The following is a 19,929-nucleotide window of genomic DNA, read 5'->3' on the forward strand; positions in this document are numbered from 1 at the left end:
TTTTAATTCCTCCTTTCCCTATACAATGTTAGGAGGGGGAGCTCCTAACCCAGAGGCAGCAGTAGAAAGAGAGGCAGAAAAAAAAGTTACTTGAAGACACCAGATGTCTGTTGTAGCAAGTGGATGCCAGTCCAGGTCATTGCTGGTTCATTGGAGATTTGGATCTATAGTGGATGTGCCAATAGATTATCTATTTGACATTGTCAGGGTTAATCTGTTACAATGATCTATGACTACAGGGAGTGCAGACTTTTTAGGCAAGTTGTATTTTTGAGGAATAATTTTATTATTGAACAACAACCATGTTCTCAATGAACCCAAAAAACTCATTAATATCAAAGCTGAATGTTTTTGGAAGTAGTTTTTAGTTTGTTTTTATTTTTAGCTGTTTTAGGGGGATATCTGTGTGTGCAGGTGACTATTACTGTGCATAATTATTAGGCGACTTAACAAAAAACAAATATATACCCATTTCAATTATTTATTTTTACCAGTGAAACCAATATAACATCTCCACATTCACAAATATACATTTCTGACATTCAAAAACAAATCAGCGACCAATATAGCCTCCTTTCTTTGCAAGGACACTCAAAAGCCTGCCATCCATGGATTCTGTCAGTGTTTTGATCTGTTCACCATCAACATTGCGTGCAGCAGCAACCACAGCCTCCCAGACACTGTTCAGAGAAGTGTACTGTTTTCCCTCCTTGTAAATCTCACATTTGATGATGGACCACAGGTTCTCAATGGGGTTCAGATCAGGTGAACAAGGAGGCCATGTCATTAGTTTTTCTTCTTTTATACCCTTTCTTGCCATCCACGCTGTGGAGTACTTGGACACGTGTGATGGAGCATTGTGCTGCATGAAAATCATGTTTTTCTTGAAGGATGCAGACTTCTTCCTGTACCACTGCTTGAAGAAGGTGTCTTCTAGAAGCTGGCAGTAGGACTGGGAGTTGAGCTTGACTCCATCCTCAACACGAAAAGGCCCCACAAGCTCATCTTTGATGATTCCAGCCCAAACCAGTACTCCACCTCCACCTTGCTGGCGTCTGAGTCGGACTGGAGCTCTCTGCCCTTTACCAATCCAGCCACAGGCCCATCCATCTGGCCCATCAAGACTCACTCTCATTTCATCAGTCCATAAAACCTTAGAAAAATCAGTCTTGAGATATTCCTTGGCCCAGCCTTGACGTTTCAGCTTGTGTGTCTTGTTCAGTGGTGGTCGTCTTTCAGCCTTTCTTACCTTGGCCATGTCTCTGAGTATTGCACACCTTGTGCTTTTGGGCACTCCAGTGATGTTGCAGCTCTGAAATATGGCCAAACTGGTGGCAAGTGGCATCTTGGCAGCTGCACGCTTGACTTTTCTCAGTTCATGGGCAGTTATTTTGCACCTTGGTTTTTCCACACGCTTCTTGCGACCCTGTTGACTATTTTGAATGAAATGCTTGATTGTTCGATGATCACGCTTCAGAAGCTTTGCAATTTTAAGAGTGCTGCATCCCTCTGCAAGATATCTCACTATTTTTGACTTTTCTGAGCCTGTCAAGTCCTTTTTTGACCCATTTTGCCAAAGGAAAGGAAGTTGCCTAATAATTATGCACACCTGATATAGGGTGTTGATGTCATTAGACCACACCCCTTCTCATTACAGAGATGCACATCACCTAATATGCTTAATTGGTAGTAGGCTTTCGAGCCCATACAGCTTGGAGTAAGACAACATGCATGAAGAGGATGATGTGGACAAAATACTCATTTGCCTAATAATTCTGCACTCCCTGTATTCCAATAATTCCACATGTATTCTTTCCTTTCAGTTGCTATTTCTGAAAAGCAAAAAGCAGTACAAAATCTTTTTTTTGGTCTATTTGGTCTGTTCTATCCTTAAAAAATTTACACAAGAAGGAGCATTATGAGTGTCAGTACATATCGGTTAATTTGGTTAATTTGATGATCCTTCATTCCTTCAGCCCTATTTATGGTGTGTATAAATAAAGATACGTTTCAGAATTTTGATATTTCTTGTAAATTCCTTTTTGATTGTGGATAAAAACCATCCATATGTAATGAATGTAGCATATATGAAAGTTCACCTTTTCAGCATTTATACAGTACCAGTCACACAATACTCTGTGGCAGCAATGGAGACTAATTTGGAGGCAATTTTGGAGAATCCAATGCAAGAAGCACATTGATGTTTATTTGATGCATCTGTTTTTTCACTTGTTCACTTGTTCACTATTGTCATCATAGACTTACAAGGTGGAGACACCAGCAATTCTCATTCGGTTTCCATAGACTGTGAGTTACAAAACTAAGAGACTAAACTAAGAGGCCTGATAAGGCCTAACTTGTCAAGAACAGAACATGCTAGGGAATTGGAAATGAGTGTTCAAATGTTTCTGAAAGGTTGTGGTAGTCTAGGCTAGTCGAATGGAGCTGTCAGGGTGAAGGAAGAGGGAGCGAGAGCTGAGTTTTTTATAGTGCTATATATGTTATAACAGACACCCAGCAGAGATTGACATGCACTGGGACAAATCTATATTTTAGATCAATGGTTCTCAGAATCTGGACAAAGTTAACACACCTGGCATGTGAGATCCCCTGGATCCTGCAGAGTGCGATAATTATTGTTTTTAGTGTTTCTAGAGAAATAAAGAATTAGCCCAGCTGAGGGGAAGAGGATAAAACTCATTTAACACGTCTCCTCCATTTATCTGGACTTGCACACACACACTCCCTTGAACGTACACACGCGCACACACACACGCACACCCTAGATAAGTACGTTCCAAAGGAGCTTTGACATAAATCCGACTGTACAGCCAAACTGTCTTTACTGTAATTAAAGCTTAGTCATTTCTGCTTTATTTGAAATTATATTGCATTCTTCTGAGAAACAATAGCCCCATTTTATTCCTGCATGTTTCACCAACAGCTCCAGTGTTGAGGGTTTAGTCACGCAAGGATCTAGTTGTGGATTAGATCATTCTTCCCATGAGAGGTACGAAGCCACAGACCGATGGAATAAGACAGCTAGGCTCTCTGTTGACTGATCATCTGCTGCGAGGACGCCAGGCTACACACACACACACACACACACACAAATATATATATTGTAATTGGCCAGTGTTGTCAGTGGAGTAGCTTATCATCTTATCATGTAGATCATGGCTTTCCAGAAGTTTTTTTCCCACTATATGTAGTTGGTTGAAAGTGTTGATGTCTAAATGCATGATTAATTATTTTTTTTTTTAGCATTCTCTGCATACTTAGGATGTCTGAGCAGCGAGGCCTGTAGTCAAACTAACTTTGCATCATTATAAATGACTTCAGCAAACCAGTTCAGGAGAAATAAATGAACATGACATATCAGTGTGTTTATTTCAAACAAGGGGAACTGAGCATCCCTGCGTTCCCCCTTAAATCAGGAGAACTATGAGATTTGGTATGTCTGTGGATAAAGATCCATACTACAATGAAGGTCTTTCTTATGCAGACGGAAAAACCAGACTGTTCATTACCCAGATTAGTGTGGGGTTGTCAGGCTGTTTGATTTGATTTATAATACTCATTAAAGAGTATTATATTCTCATTCTCGGAAAGTCTCATTGAAACACACAAGCGCCAGGAAGAGGATTTGCATGTGACACAAGTGGATTTGCTGAACACACTTGTTTGTGTTCAGATCTAAAGACACGATGACAGGGGGAAATGTATAACATGTGTAACAAATGTTAACTAGAAATATCCGACATGTTGTAATGTTGATGTAACCGTATTTCAGTACTCACTTTGCACTTTGCACATATTATTTCACACAGATGCAAAAAAAATTATTTGATCATCTAAACAAATCTAGTCCCAGTCCAGTGTGTGTTTTATATATTTTGAGTACTGTTCCATTAAGCTGTTTAAGTTCATAATCCATGATAAACATGTGGTTTATTGTTACCTGCATTGCCATAACTGAGTATGTACATGGTAATATACACATTTGAACTGAATAAATGAATAATATAGTTCATGTATGAATTACAAATACAAAGGTCTAAACTAATAACACAGACAGTCCAGAGGTTGCAACAGCCTAGCAACATATCAGCCAAATATAATAATAAATATATAACGGTTTCACCAAGAATCCTTTTTCAGAATCATTTTTCAGATGATCCATATGAATATGTACTGTAAGAATGGTCATCATCGGAGCCTGCTTTTGCCTTGCATAACAGATGTCTGCAGGGGGAGGTGTGACATTCCTGTGTCGACGGTTGTGGGTGAAGATTCGACACCCCGGTTTTTACATGCCTTTTGTCCGACATCAACGTGTGAAGTATCAGCCGTCAGGACCGCCCACCCTCTTTGTCTTCCCCAAATGGGAGGCACCGGGGGGCGTGACATCAGAAACAACAGGTTCTGATTGGTCAGTGACAACATCCGGTAGGCCAGCGACAACTTCCTGTAGGCCAGTGACAACTTCCTGTAGGCCAGGGGTATCTGTTATGCAAGGCAAAAGCAGGCTCCGATGATGTCCATTCTTACAGTACCATGACCATTCTGGTAAATGAGCCTCCAGACTGTTAGGACAGACATTATGGGACAGCCTCACCTGACCCGTGACTGAAAGAGCTTGTTTCAATATACAGGCATGTTATTTTCTAGCGATACTTTGTTTCATTGTCAGCAAAACTGATTGGTGCTGGAACGTCTACCGAGGACACAAGATAAAGTAGAGAAGCCACAGAACAACACAATTGAAAACTGAATTGATGGGAGCAGCATTCTTGGATGCTTTGCTGAGCATTCTCATGCGAATGTCATAGCCCATATATAAATGATAGACTCTGTCTAGTCAGTATTTCAATATTTTTCTGGTTGACCTACTTACCTGTTAAAAAAATCTATTAAACATGTGGTTGCTTGGTTTTAAAATGACACTACATGCTAAACACATTTGTGTACCTTGCTTTACTCTGACTGTTTAAGTAGATATAACCAAAAGCCACATGGTGGCACGAGGGACAGCAACGTTTGAGTTCTGGCTTGGACCCTGTGTGCGTGGATTTTGCATGCTCTCCCCGTGTTAAGGTAGCTCCCTGATCTCAACATCACTGAGTCTATCTGTTATTATATAAAGAGATAGAAATATTTGAGGAGGCCTTCAGGCACAGACGATCTGTGGTTCATTCTCCAAGATATTTGATACAACCCATTTACATTTACAGCATTTATCAGACGCCCTTATCCAGAGCGACTTACAATCAGTAGTAACAGGGACAGTCTCCCTGGAGCAACTTAAGGTTAAGTGTCTTGCTCAGGGACACAATGGTAGATTTCTCTTCTGTTAATTCAAATTTTATTAATGGATAAAAATCTATTAACACTTTTTTTTTCACGCTGGTCTAAAGCCTTTTTCAGGTTTTTAATTAACTCCTCCTTGTTTCTACTTACTTGATAGTTATTAAATGGCTAATTTATGCAATATCATGCCAAATTCTAATGTTAACAGAGTTGTTTGTTAACTGTACCTTGTTGTGATCCCATTTGTTTGAATTTAGAACTCAAAAAAGCTCAGATTTAGTGAATTGTGGATAACAGCAGAAGCCAAAGCAATCCAATGGGATCCACAACATCTTTTGAGAAATATATAAATTTGACATGGAGGCTGAAGGAGCTGCTCTCCTGAGATATCTTCCTAGTTCTCACCCCCCCCACTCTCCGTATTTTTCTATGCTTGGTCTGTGTTATCAATCTGTTTTTTTCCATCCTGGCTGGTCGCTCTTTGATTCAGCACAAGTCCTCTAAGCCCCTGCAAGTCTCCGTGCTCTCACATATTATTTCCTCCTTCCTTTCCCCTGAATATGCTGCAACATAAACCATGCCAGCTTACTTCCACATTACACTCTCTTAAACACGATTATTTTACAAGCTGGCCAAAAAAAACCCAAAAAAACCCCAACTATTTGTCTTGTAGGACTTTGTCTTGGAAGTGACCCTGAAGAGATGTTGTCCCAGGCAGCTGGCACAGATCAGGCAATTGCAACAATCTGACTTCGGAGTTCTCTACTCTTTTAACCAAGAATAAGTCTATGTATTGCATATGATGGTTAGCATGGGTCTCTGAGAACATGTAACATGAGAACATGAAAATACTTGAGAAATACTGCCCTTTATTTGTTGAATTTGTTGAAGTTAAGATTCTGGCACCTTCTAGATGTATTTTTCCAACACATCACTATGCTGTCATGGTTTGTATCTGCAATCACACAAACATATTGTGTTCATGTGGATTTCATTTAGTTTTTTCTCCTACATTCAAAACATATTTATTCAGATATTTACATGAAAAGTGAATAGATGACACAATACTGTTGTCTGTGGGAGTCTCATCCTGTGCAAGACTACTGACAGATTGTTGCAACTTCCTTACTAGTCTGTTCTGGACGGGTGGGGTTTAGACTTAGACCAAGACTGTCTAATGACCACTAACAGTCATGCTGCTTGTACTACTGATTGTAAGTCTGCTAAATGCTACAAATGTAAATGTGCTGAAATAAGAGCTTTCCTGAAAAGTGTAAACAAGGCATTCTGAGTAGCTTATGGTACAAAACAGTCTTGAACTTGAAGCCAAAGACTATAATTTGAACTGTGTGAAACCGCTTGTCTGAAAAATGAGCAATGCTGCAATTTCGTTCAGGTCCCCTTCGTGCAGGAAAATTATTGTCCTACAAAATGAACAGACCAAGGTCAGGAAAAAACGTGTGCATTTATACGGCAAAAATCATTGGCAGCTTTTGCCAGCTGTGCTAATCTCAGTCATTGTGCAAAGATGCACCACAGTAAAAATGAATGATTGCAAGAGAGACAGAGAAAAAAGGAGAAAATGAAAGAATGGCCTCATTGCAATGGCCAAACAGATGCAAATGGCATCTTATCTGTAAGATAAATGAGAACTGTGTATGCACCCTCAAAATGTTGCTGAAGGACATGTGTTTTAGTTTTGAGTTTTTTTTTTATTCAAATTTCTTAGAACAAATATGCCATTTGACATAATTAGAATGCATTTTTGTAAAATAATGGCTCAAATATATTTAATTTGTTTTAGAGAGCCTTCAGTACATGTAGACTCTTTCGTTCACTTTCTTCTCTTATGGTGTTGACTCCAACCTTTTCTCCAACCAATCACAGATGATTTAATGCTTCCAGAACGAGGGGTAACATTTTCCAGCCGAAGTGGCGCGTGACTTACTTAAAAAAAAAAAGACATACAACAGCATGTGGAAAACAGTTAAATTTTCTACTGTGTCCTGCTGCAGCTGCAGAGCCATTTAATGTGTGCACAACGATGCCTGACATTTCTGTATGAAAAGTTACTCATCCATAATTAGTTGTTCATGCATAATTATACACTAAGAGAGGAAAATAATGAAAATCTGGGCTGAAAAAGTTGTCTTTAAGAACACATCTGTGGTACGGCTGCATGCTAAGCTGAGTTTTTATAAATGTTTTTTTTTGGTTTGTAGTAATTCATACTTTTCCTGAACCCTGACCGCTACTATATCGAAAAAAGGAAGCATAGAAACTTTAATTCACTGCTAGTTTCTCATGGGGAATAGACAGATGGGATGATTTGGCTGACATGCTCTTTATGTTGGTGTGTGCATTGTAAGAATCTGTAAAAAGACTTGAGGCTATAATTTCACTTCCCTTGCCCCAGAGACCCAATAACCATAAAACACTAAACAATAGTGTTTACACACATTTTTTTTGTGTATTTGCACATGTACATAAAGCTCATTTGATGATTATTTAAATGTAATATAAAACACTCCTACTACTTCTACTTCCACTACTCTTCCCTGCCCTATGCCCAGTCGTTGAGGTTGCCCAGGCCTAGTTGAAAATTGTGCTGATAATACCGTACATTGTTATTAGCAAGCAATGCTACATGCATATCTGCAATTTAATTGCCACAACTTGGCAAGGTTTACAGTCCTGTTTTTTTCTCTAAGCCTCTGGACTACAGGCTCATATTAGACCCAGATGTTCAACCTGGTTGTTTGCTGCGGGTGAAAGCCAACTCCAAACCATAATGTTTGCTGCATGTAACCAGAGAACATCAACATGGTTTTCCTGAATCATCAAGAGACTTCAAAGTATCTTTCAAGACAAAGCATGAATCTAATATTCATACAAAGATTGCTCTTCTTGTATGCTTATTGCATTGTTTCATTGTTCGTAATGATTTGTAACTATATATATTTCAGGCTTTTGTTCATAAAATATGGTTTATGGCATGTTATGGCCTTCTGACAGTGATCACATACATTATGGGCAAATCCTAAACAGGGATTTTACATTTACATTTATGGTATTTATCAGATGCCCTTATCCGAAGCAACTTACAATCAGTAGTTACAGGGACAGTCCCCCTGGTGCAACTCAGGGTTAAGTGTCTTGCTCAGGGACACAGTGGTTCTAGTGGAGTTTGAACCTGGGTCTTCTGGTTCATAGGAGAGTGTCTTACCCAGCCCAATGAACTTGAGTGACTCTGTACAAAGATGGAGATCTTGGGTGGAGAACCACACTTGCTGGCCCAGCCGGAAGCGTAGTCGGTACATAGCAGGCCTCAAAAGTTCTGTAGCCGGTGGCAGATGAGATTTGGATGAGGTTGGCCAGCTCCACCTACAGGAGGTAGCATGGCCAGGTGCATGATGATTGGCTGTGAAGCACCACAGGTATCACCCCAGCTATTGGTTTGCTCTCTCTGCCTGGCCTTTGGCAGGTGGCAAGGGTGATAGCCAGAGGAGAGACTGCAGGTAGAACGCCTTCTATACAGCCGAGACGAATTGGGGACCCCAGATGGAGACGATGCCCTGGAGTAATGGGGTAACCCATGTAACTGATCAACATTCTGGAGGACCAGGTCAGCAGTTGTGGCAGAGGCAGGGAGGCAGGCAATGTGACCAAGGGGTCACATCTCGTGGACCGGGTTTGGATGCCTGGGTTTCCAGGGACAACTGGAGGGGTCTCACGATGCGGTTGGAGGGTAGGATGGGTGTGGGTTTGGGTGGTTGGAGGTCAGGGACGTGTTGGCTTGAAAGGACGTCTGCTTGTGTGTTCTGGCTGCGGGGTCAGTAGGTGAGGTTAGAGTGAAATTGTTCAAAGAAGATGGCCCACCTTGCCTGTCATGGGTTGAGTTGTTTGGCTTGTTGGATGGAGATGAGATTTTGGTTGTTGTTCCAGACCAGACAGGGGGTATCGCAGCTTTGCAACCAGTGCCAATCCTCCAGCGCCCACTTGACATCTAACAGCTCACGGTCCCCCACCCCGTATCGCTGCTGCGCCGGACTGAACTTTTGAGGACTGCTCTTTTGAGGACTGCTCTTACATGTTGGATGTGTGCTTTGAGTGACAGTGAGTAATTAAGGACGTCATCCAAATAGGCATACACCCACCGTTCCAGCATATCATTAAGAGTGTTGTTGATGAACTGCTGAAAGACAGCAGGTGCGTTACAAAGGCCGAAGGGAATTACAATGTTCTCAAAGTGACTGGTGGGAGTGATGATGCGGTCTTCCACTCGTCACCCTCCCGGATGCATATCATGTTGTAAGCGAAGCATAGGTCCTTTAATGGTGCACATGGTCCACCATGGCAATTGCTCATCTCACCTGACAGCTACCATGTCCTGGGTCACAAAATACAGGGTTGTTTGACTCTGGTCCTATCCCACTGGAGGTAGGGCCAAGTTGGGGCCCATGATGGATGACCCATGATGGACGAAGACTGCAATGTTGCATCGACTGGTAACAAAGGGGTCCAGTGTCTACCCTTACCTGCCCTGCCAGTGCTTGGGACTTTTGCCTGGTGATCTGGAGCTTCACCGTTAATCTTTATTGTTTAATCTATTCATGTAATTCCTGAGGATGCCTGACCTCACACCAATGAACAGTGCCATCTTGAAAATGGTGCCCTTAACTACAATATTTAGTGAAAGTGAAGTGATTGTCATTGTGATTGGCAGCATAGCACTAGGTGAAACAACAAAATGTGTTCTCCGCATTTAACCATTAACCTTAGTGAGCAGTAGTCATTTTGGGAGGCGGCCAGGGAGCAGTTGTGGGGACGGTGCCTTGCTCAGTGGCACCTCAGGGCCACCTTGGCGGTTCGGATTTCACTAGGCCAACACTGCCCCATTTTACAAACATCATCTCAACAAGGGAATGTGAATCTGAGGCACACGTGAGCCTATGTGTTAACTTGTTCTGAGGTTTAGAGAACTTCATTAGCAGAATGCGCTGACAACTGCTGTCTTTAATAATTCCTAAGGAGAAGTTTCACATACTTAACTGAAAGCACAGACATCATAATGTGGAAACCCCATTACTCTGACTGAATACCAATTGAAACAAAATTATTTTGTTTTTGAGATAAGGAACTGTGGTGACTGATAGAATACCAGAAAAATTTTCTGGTTGCTCTGAGTAACCACTGATGTCTTTGTGACATGTTCCTGCTTAGGCAAATATAGAAAAAAAAGAGATAGGCATTCATGCTGGGTCATGAGTAATGTTTGTTTAATATTCCAAAGTCAGAGAATGTCACATAGGTAATTACTAAACTAAAAGAATACCCCTGTTGAATTAACAGAATTCATATTGTTTATGCACAATTTGCACTCATGTTGGAGTGATTATGTTCAGCCAGTTGTATATGCTGTTAGAGAGATTGCATGAATGGCTGATCGCCTAATTTAATGGCAGCTGTTCAGTATCGTGGATTATTATAGTTTTACACCATGGCATGAAATAGCACTTGTTTAATACCTTTCTCTGGTGGCTGAGGAGGTTTGGCATGAACTCCAGCGCGACCCTCTTACCACCTGCCAGTGCTGAGTCCCACACCGTGGGGGCTTCCTGCACAGGGTCCTGGCTTTTTCTGGGTGTGGTGGTGGGGCAGGGTTTGATCCATGGCTCGGGTTCTGGTTGATCAAACTCCACCCTCAGTAGCTCCAGGAAGTCCTGATAACGCATCTTGTCTGTCTCTCCCCGCTGCCAAAGGGCGGCTCCCCAGCCCCACGCTGACCCAGTCAGACATGCGAGGATGGTGGTGATCTTGTCCACATCTGAGAGCGAGGGAAGAGCAGCAAAGTACATACCACAGGATGTTAAGATGGGCTGGCATGTACCTGCTGCTCCTGAGAAAAGTCCAGGCGCCATGGGTACGTCCAACAGGGGGCTGGGCAATTTCCGGGCAGAGGGTAGGCGTGTCCGCAGCCGGAGCTGTAGAGGCAGATTCCCCGCAAGGCAGTCCCAGCAGCGCAGTTGCTGGCTGGTGACTTCCCGCCGCCTCACTGTCCGTTTCTCCCTTGCTGTCCTCACATCACCGGTAGTCACGTGGGTCCCCATGGACCTCTTGACCATCGCGGGTGGGCGCGATGGGCGCGATGGGCGGAGCCAAGCAACTTGTCATCGCTCGCCGTCGTCTGTGTTATCCCAGTCCATGGGGAGCCAGCAGAGCGCAGAGTGCCTGGCCTGACATGGCGAAGATCGTGGTGGTCGCATCCTCTGTGCTCACTGCCCACGTCACGTCCTCGCTCCTGTCTACACCCTCGCTCCGCCTACTCACCTGCAGACTTTGCTGCTCCTCGCCACGACTCGACCCCCGTATACTTGGGGATCGTATCCCGAGGGCCAAAAACAGGGGAAACAAAAGGAGAGAACAAAAACTAACCTCCAGGCGTGTGGCCTGCATGTTTACAGCCATACTTCCTCTAGGAAAAAGTACTTTTTTTTTTTAGCTGGTGAATTATAAGTACAAGTAGTGGCCAGAGGCGAAACTTGCAAAAGAAAATGGTATAGAAATAATGGTAGTATCTAAGAATTTACCATATGTTACATTAAATTGTCCCAGATTACATTTACTCATTATAATGTGTTATATAATTCAGGGTTAGGGTCAGCATAAGTAACACACCTTTACACATTTACAAATAAATTAAAAATAATGATTTACATGCGTAATATTTCATAATCAATGAATGAATATCTTGATGTTAAACACTTTTCGACTTCTATTTAAATCCAACTGGGTCATGAAGATGCACAGAAACAGGCAGCATGAGTGATGATTTATGGTGATATTTGTATTCATTTTATTAAGAAATAATGTTTACTGCCAGATTGATCACAACACAAATTCCTGCAGATTATGCAGGATTAAGAATGAATCCGTTTACAGGCTATAAACAAATGCGACAGACACAAAACTGAAATGTAGCATCCATCAACATAGAAATGTCAAGAATTGATCCCAGTTAATTATCCCCAAAACTGAATACAGTAAGGATGTTCTGTGACATGGCCCTCCCATACTACCGTTCTTTCTGTACGCCACCACAAAACCGTAAATTTTTTATTAAAAACTGCTGTTGCCGGAGAGAGAAAAAAAAGTTCTGAATCAATCTCTACAGCTTTAGCTCCCGATGATTAATACAAGTGTCTACACACATACACACACTGCACTTGTGCACAGGTCGACGTGGCTGCTTGAGATTTAGGTCACCTGATCTAGTTCCTTTATTAGAGTCGTTCTACTCCAGATCACTACAGGAGATACATCACTACAGGAGTTCAATGGCCAAATATATATATATATATATTATTTACAATGGAACAATGCTAGCTAATCAATATGTAAAAATTAGGATCTAAATGGTCTCATATGGACAAAATGGGCAATGATTAAATGTCAGTTTTTTTTATTTTTTATTATTCCATAGCACCTTTATTCATATTATAACCATTCCTGAGCAAATATGTCTAATTTTAAAAACTGCCCTTGTATGGGCAACTGCTTCCAAAACAACTTAAAATACCAAACAGTACAAATTTGTGCAAGTTAGAAAAATCTGAAAAATCTGAAAGCTGCAACTGTGGTCCCATTTAATAAACATTAAGCCTAACCTCAGCAGTCACCGTCTTTCAGAAGTGTCACTCGAGTTTGAATGGTGCCATAATTAATCAGATGCATTTCTCACATAAATTATTCTATAAAGAAACCAGAAGCCCTTGTTATGATATTGCTTTTGTTCCCAAAGACCATTGATAAGCAGAGTACACATGCTTTTTATTTCCTCATATACAAACTGCTTTAATTAAAAAAGTGCACAATACTGGATACATAGACACATTAGTGCTACTTTATTTTACTAAGTAATATATTCTCTCTGTATGAAGCAGTATATGTTTGTTGCAGTTGCCACTGGGAGCAAAAAAGTTCCTGTTTGTGTGTTTCAGAGGGAGGGACAAATGTGGCATCCCTCGGTGGTGACTTCTTGCTGACCTCTCTGTTACCACTTTCCAGGAATAGGGACTCCACACTCGTACCATCCCACAAAAGTGTGTGGCGTACGCCTACCGATGGGCCCAAAATTCACTGGCTCCTGCCTAAATGAACGATAGTAACCTGGAACACACAGATCAGAATGGTTTATAATTAAATTATATATATAATTTTTTTTATATGAATATGTCATGTGTACTGGGCTAGGATGTAACAAAATGCTAATTTTTAAGAGTATAGGAATTATATAAAAAAAAGTAAGACTGATTTACATCTGAGGTCAAGTGACACAGCATCCTCTGCATTTTAACCAGAAATAGCACCTGTGGCGCAGTATATGGGGACGGTTCTTTGCTCAAGGTTAAAATGCAGAGGCACCTTTGTCACCGGTGGAATCAAACCGGCTGTCCTGGTCACGAGTCTACTTCCCTGGCCGCTACACCACAACTGCGTCACAAAACCTGTGTGTGAATGGTGATGTGACCTCTGGCAAAGGCCATTTCTGCTTAATGTGTTCAAATGCAAATATGGATGGCATTCAATTAAAAGTAATATTGTTCATTTTATATGTATCAGTGAAGGTTCTCAGTCATCCAGGTCATGGTTAAGTAAACAAAAAGGCTATTTCACTGGCAACTGGACTTATGGAAACAAGTTTTGTTTAGTTGCCAGTGAAATAACCTTTTTGAGATTGATATTATATTTATTTTTATTGCTGATAAGTATTAGTGATGATTAGTGATTAGTGCTGATAAGGATTATTGAAGTACCAGAAGTACCAAGAGCACCAGAGCCAGGGGTATAAACATCAGACCAAACCTGTCCAGAATGTAACTGTAATGAGAAGAGTTCCTTCCCCGTTATTTGTTTTGCGTAAATGTGAAAGTGAAAAGTGAAAGTGAAGTGATTGTCATTGTGATACACTGCAGCACAGCACACGGTGACACAATGAAATGTGTCCTCTGCTTTTAATCATCACCTTTGGTGAGCAGTGGGCAGCCATGACAGGCGCCTTGGAGGATCAGGATTCAAACTGGCAACCTTCTGATTATGGGGCCGCTTCACAAAAAAGAGAAGATGGTCGTACCTTGGGCTGTTGGTAGGTAAACAGAGAGGTTGTGCGGTCCTGTTCTCCCATCCAGGTATGAGTCAACGAACTGACAGTGATCCTCCCCGTGGCCGGACGAGTCGGCGATGCTGTGAAATGTGTCTGTGGAAAGCCATCAAAGGTCAGTGCAAGGTCAACTGCATCAGTCAAATCTTGTTTTTGTAGAACACACAATGGAATAAGAATGCAAAGGTTCTAAGGTCGCCACGGTAACATGACAAACTCCAGGTCTAAACACTTGTCTAAACATGTATTATTTACATATAAGCTGAATTTAAAAAATGTTAATAAATTAAACAAGACAGGGCCTTATGCCAATTAAAAGGGGTGCAAGCAAGTCTAAAGATGTCAAATTAATGAGGGCAACAGCTCAACAGATCATACCTCTGAGTCCGTCCCCCATGAAGATTTTGTAGCGCAGGGAGTTGCAGAGGACGACACCTACAAACTTCCTGTACCAGGTCCGCTTCACAAACTGACTTCCTTTACATGCGCTGTGGGCAGCATTGTAGCGGAAAGTGAAGGGAATCCAGATAGGCTCTCCACCTGGGCATAGAAAAATAGGACATTGGACAACGCCAGTAGTCTATTCAGCAGAGGCATATAGCACAGAGGCGGATAACGCACAACGTTGTTGTGGTAGTTATAAGCTCTTCGTTGTTTTGTGATGTTTTATAGTGCAAAATTAATTGCAAAAAACAAAAAAAACACAGAAAGCACATCAATTTATATGCGTGTGATTGCTTACCTGGCGGTCTCTCGATCAGAAGAGGGTCGTCTAAAAAAGAAATGTCAATCACAGTTTACGTCTGGTAGCCAGGTGCTGCGTATACGTGGTGTTTAACATACAAATGCACTAACCCGACTCTGTGACGTATGTGATTGTCTCGCTGATGGGTCCAAGACCAAATATGTTCCTTGCCTGAACTTTAAAATAGTACCTGAGAAAAGAGAATGAAAAAGTCCTGAATGAACATTCTGCTATCACGTCTGCTTGGTCGCCCACTAACTATCCATAGCTGCTTATCCCGCTGAGGGTTGTGGCTTCCAGAACCAATCCTGTAACATTGGGTGCAGGGCAGGACGGGGTGCCATCTTAAAGAAGCCTATGTCATTTCATAGCAACTTAGCATTTTGCAATGTTTTGAGGTGTTTTATGGCAGTGAAACTCATGCCTGATTTGTGATGGTTATACCCGGCTAACTTCCTTGCCTCCGGCCCGAATGTATGTGTGTGCAGGTGTAGCAGCTGAAGTTACTTTTTTTGCAGAATGGTGGCAGGGACAGCAGCCACTGTCTGCTATGATTCCTGAGCCAACGGGAAGTCAGCAGAGCCAATAGGTTGTGGCGAATGGACCTTGTCACTGAGACTACAGGAGTAAAGAAGTGTTTTTAGCTAATTTCCAAAGGATTTTCTTTGTATGTCTCATCTAAATATTGCATGGGATAGAGGATTTTGAGCTCTTGGTCCATCGTGGTGGGGCTACAGTGTCTCATGCACAATTGTGAACACACATCTGGAAAGGCACTTGTATGTTCACAGAGAACTTGGCTTTATGATAAATCCTCTTATGTTCTTATGAATCTAAAGCGAGCAAAGCGCTATGAAACTGTTTTTTGGCCGGTAGAAAGAAAGCGAGAAAAAGGAAGAAAAGAAAAATGATTCAACACAGAAATTTCTCATGGAACGTTCTCTATATGACAAATGCTCCCAAGACAGAGAACAGGCCACAGAATCTGACAGGCTCCCTTTGAAATAGACTTTGTTTCATTTAATACACGAGACGGTTAAAATCTGAACAGTCCGTTTTTTTTGTTTTTTTTTAAAAACACGCCGCGGGTGTCGAGTGAATGAAGACAATCTTTCCACGTAGCAGTGTGTCGCATGGCTAGCGCTGGATAACCTCACGCTTGGCTCACTCCACTCTGTGTGCAGTTACAGAGGCCATGTGGAAATTCTGACCAAAATAATGAGAAACTGACAATTTTGGCAAGACCACTGTAAAAAGGTCTAGTGTTTGATGAATAAATTCCTCCTCCGTAGTATTTACACAAGTAATACTCTATTTTTTATTTGCAAATATTTAATTTTCTAGGAAATATACATTTAGGCAGTGGTGTCCTAGCGTTTAAGGAAGTGGCCCTGGGATCAGAAGGTTTGAATCCCGATCCGCCAAGGTGCCACTGAGCAAAGAGCCGTCCCCACACACTGCTCCCCGGGTGCCTGTCGTGGCTGCTCACTGCTCACCAAGGGTGATGGTTAAAAGCAGAGGACACATTTCATTGTGTCACCGTGTGCTGTGCCGCAGTGTTTCACAATGACAATCACTTCACTTTAGTGAATCATGGCACACAGCTCTAAATGTAAAGAAAAAAAACAGGCAAGCCTGTAGTTGTATGCAAGGTTTTTTTTTTTTAATTGCAATCTGTCACTCAGCATTGTGACACACGTCTTCATATAAGAAAACAGTGAAATGAAAATGCAGTATTTAAAGTGCCACACAGGGCAAGAGCAAACTCATTCACCCTCACATTCCTTTCTTATGAACTCTTCTCAGAAGAAGGGGTCTCATGGATGTGTGTATGTGTGTGTGCTAGAGGCAGAGTGTGAAGTGGAGAAAGAGAAATTGTGGGGAAAAAAAGTGTGAAAATGCACGTGTCTGGGGATAAATGAGACTCAGCAGCACGTTATGGCCTGTGGTTATTATGGGGGATATTGCTATAATCATATTCACTACTTTGCTGATATTCCATTTGCATGTTGGTTTTGATGGGCCCATGGTTCTGAGATGACTCTGAGATGCATTTATGATGTCGGATCTGCTAATCGAGGCTTAAACAGTCAGGTACATGGCACCACTGCTTGGTGAGTAGTTTGTTCCTCCTCTAGAAACTAGCAATGAAAAAAAAATTCTATAATACAAAGGTAAAAATCCAAATACACACTGGCCGCCCCTGACCAGTCTGAACAAAAAAAAAACCCCACACTTAATTAGCTAAATGTCTGCATTTAGAGGAGAGAAGAGCCTCAAGGAAGCATGGTTACTTTGCTAATTTTCCACTGGTGGGAATAGAAACTTTATTCAGGCGACTCCTGCCTGCGCTGATCCAGACATTTGACCGTAGTTCAGGATCTGGTATGGAGCTATCACAACACATGCTCTCCATTAAGCTCTCTTAGTCAGAGTGAACGCCAGTTTTTGCTAGACTTTTTTGAGAAGGGATCACACATGCAATGTGACGCCATCTTTTTGGGAACCCAAGTGTTACTAAGTGTTACTTGAGGCTGTGATAAAGAGTAGAAGAAGGAAGCAGGAGAAAGATAATTTAATGTAGAACGCAGCGAGTGGCCGTTTGATTTAGGACCAAATGGTTGTCAGTCAGAAGCAGGGAGGCCAGCAAGAATTTGAGGCTCCTGGTCTCAGCATGTGGCAGGCAGACCTTTGGTGGACGCAGCACAGTCATCCACAGCCAAACCTCAACCACTGAGTCACAACCCAAGAGTCCACATGCTGAGATGAGAACCCAAACACAGAATAGTTGCTGCAGAGAAGCTGTCAAGGATGTTATTGATGTACATGATAATTATCAATGTAACTGACGCGTCTGCTTCCAGACTTTTGCACTCTTAAAGGATACACACATTAACAGCTTGTGTCTCAAAAGAGGGTGGGGTCTGAAGCTTACCTGGAGTTGGGTTTGAGGTTCTCCACTGGCAGGTGTGTTCCAGCTGAAGAGCTGGTGGACCATCGGTTATTCAGCACATCGTCGTAGGAGGCGCTGTGAACCAAGTACCCTAAAGGAGCAAAGTAGTCAGATATCAGTGCGTCTTTTGTCAGGTTCAGCCACTTCACAATAGGGTTGGGCAGATATTGGGCAGTTTTTATCAACAGATCATTTTTTTCCATATTTTCTCATATTATTATTTAATGACCTGCTTTCTTAACGACACCAACTCTTATTCTCAGTTGGTGACAGCGCACACACGCAGACCATGATGTCATACCAGAAGCAGGGTTGCTATGTTGTAGCAGAATGTTAAGCATAGCCTGTACAGCACTCCTTAATTTATGTCTATTGATTGTGACTTGTGCAGAATATTAGCCTGATCTTTACTTCGTCAAACTTGCCATGTTTATCTTCAAATAATTTAAGTCTTCATTAGTAAAACAGGAAAGTAAAATGAGTCTTTTTTTCCTCCGTTTTGCTAATTTCTTTGCCTTCTCCGTTAAACGTCCACATCTGCTCATAGCCGAGGGCTAATGGAAAAATAGTCCAGTGCACATGGTAACAGGCCAGGTCATGTCAGAAATCAGAAGGACAAAAAAAACAGTCCCTTCTAATCACACAGAAACACACAACCTAATCAATCTGTGAAATGCCTTTTTAAAGGTCAGACTTTGTGGAAAGTTTTTTTTTTTTTTTTTTTTATCTGGGCCACTGCCAAAACACTTGCATATAAGCATTCATCTATTGAGACACCTTAATAATCGCTTTATTAAACACAAATTTCAACAACAATCCTGATATTCCACTAAACTGTATGTTTTAAGTTAACTGGGTTGAGAGTAAAGTAATAAGTTAACCAAGAAGACTGTGGTGTAACACAACCTTGTAAAGAAACCTCCTCCCCATATACAGCCCCAGCACTGTGCAACCACATTTCAGTGATCAGGAAGTTTTACAAATGAGAAGGTATGATTGGAAACAAAAAAAAAACAGTTTTAGGCATCACATCAAGCACACATTCACTACGAAGCTGCACCCTTATATTTTACCAGTCAAAGAGAGTAGAGAAAACACAGACTTTGGCGAAATCTGATAGTGGTCAAGGGGTTTTGATTTTGCAGTCGGAACGCCTGAAATAGAGGTCAGGGCCTGTTAATTACCATGGTCCAGGTATATTATAACTTAATGCTAGATATGCAAGATGCATCTCACAAGCTCATCACATGATCTGGTCCTAACAACACATGCCCTCCATACAGTCCTTGCACTTGGTTTAAATTCTTTTACCTCGAAATATTGTTTAATCCTCTGAAGACAATAAACTAAACTAAGTTTACACTTGGCCAATGCAATACAATTTGACTACAATCTGCCCTTAAGACAAAATCCTAGTCTAGTCTCAGTCTTGTGTTCTGGATCTGTTTAAAGAGCGAAAGTCGAAGGCTTGTGTGGTTGCTGGTCTTTACTAGGGTGAAAACATACCTCGAGCTGGTCAAATTTGCTGGTCCACTAGCTTGATCAACTTTACATTTTTAGAAAGACACACAGCTAGGGCTAAACACACTTTTCTTCCGACTAAAGAAGGCTAGAATTTCATATGTAAAAACCATTACAGAGGCAAGTGTGCTGGAAAAGTCTGGCAAATTCAAACTTTTTACATTTCCACCTCAGAGCTGATTAAGTTAGCGTACCCAAAATGCTGTGAGCTGCAAATCGCGTAGCACTGTGTGCGTTTAA

The 19,929-nt window shown here is 41.6% G+C and overlaps 1 protein-coding gene across 5 annotated transcripts in view; it reads right to left on the reverse strand.

Annotated features, from left to right (window-relative positions):
• Positions 1-12,142: 12,142 nt before the first annotated feature.
• The window catches only part of fndc1 (fibronectin type III domain containing 1), a 33,826-nt gene continuing 26,039 nt past the window's right edge, over positions 12,143-19,929 (reverse strand). For 3 of the 5 annotated variants that reach the window (XM_029002702.1, XM_029002701.1, XM_029002703.1), the window contains 6 exons: positions 18,151-18,259; positions 15,326-15,405; positions 15,213-15,242; positions 14,849-15,010; positions 14,444-14,566; positions 13,364-13,479 (listed from right to left, as the gene is read on the reverse strand). In XM_029002702.1, the coding sequence (XP_028858535.1) occupies positions 13,364-13,479; positions 14,444-14,566; positions 14,849-15,010; positions 15,213-15,242; positions 15,326-15,405; positions 18,151-18,259 (620 nt within the window). Of the gene's footprint in view, positions 13,480-14,443; positions 14,567-14,848; positions 15,011-15,212; positions 15,243-15,325; positions 15,406-18,150; positions 18,260-19,929 lie in introns of all 5 variants that reach the window. The other 2 variants (XM_029002700.1, XM_029002699.1) reach the window with 1 other exon arrangement.

The sequence above is a fragment of the Denticeps clupeoides genome, chromosome 14 (genome assembly GCF_900700375.1).
Source record: "Denticeps clupeoides chromosome 14, fDenClu1.1, whole genome shotgun sequence".
Classification (NCBI taxonomy): Eukaryota; Metazoa; Chordata; class Actinopteri; order Clupeiformes; family Denticipitidae; genus Denticeps; species Denticeps clupeoides.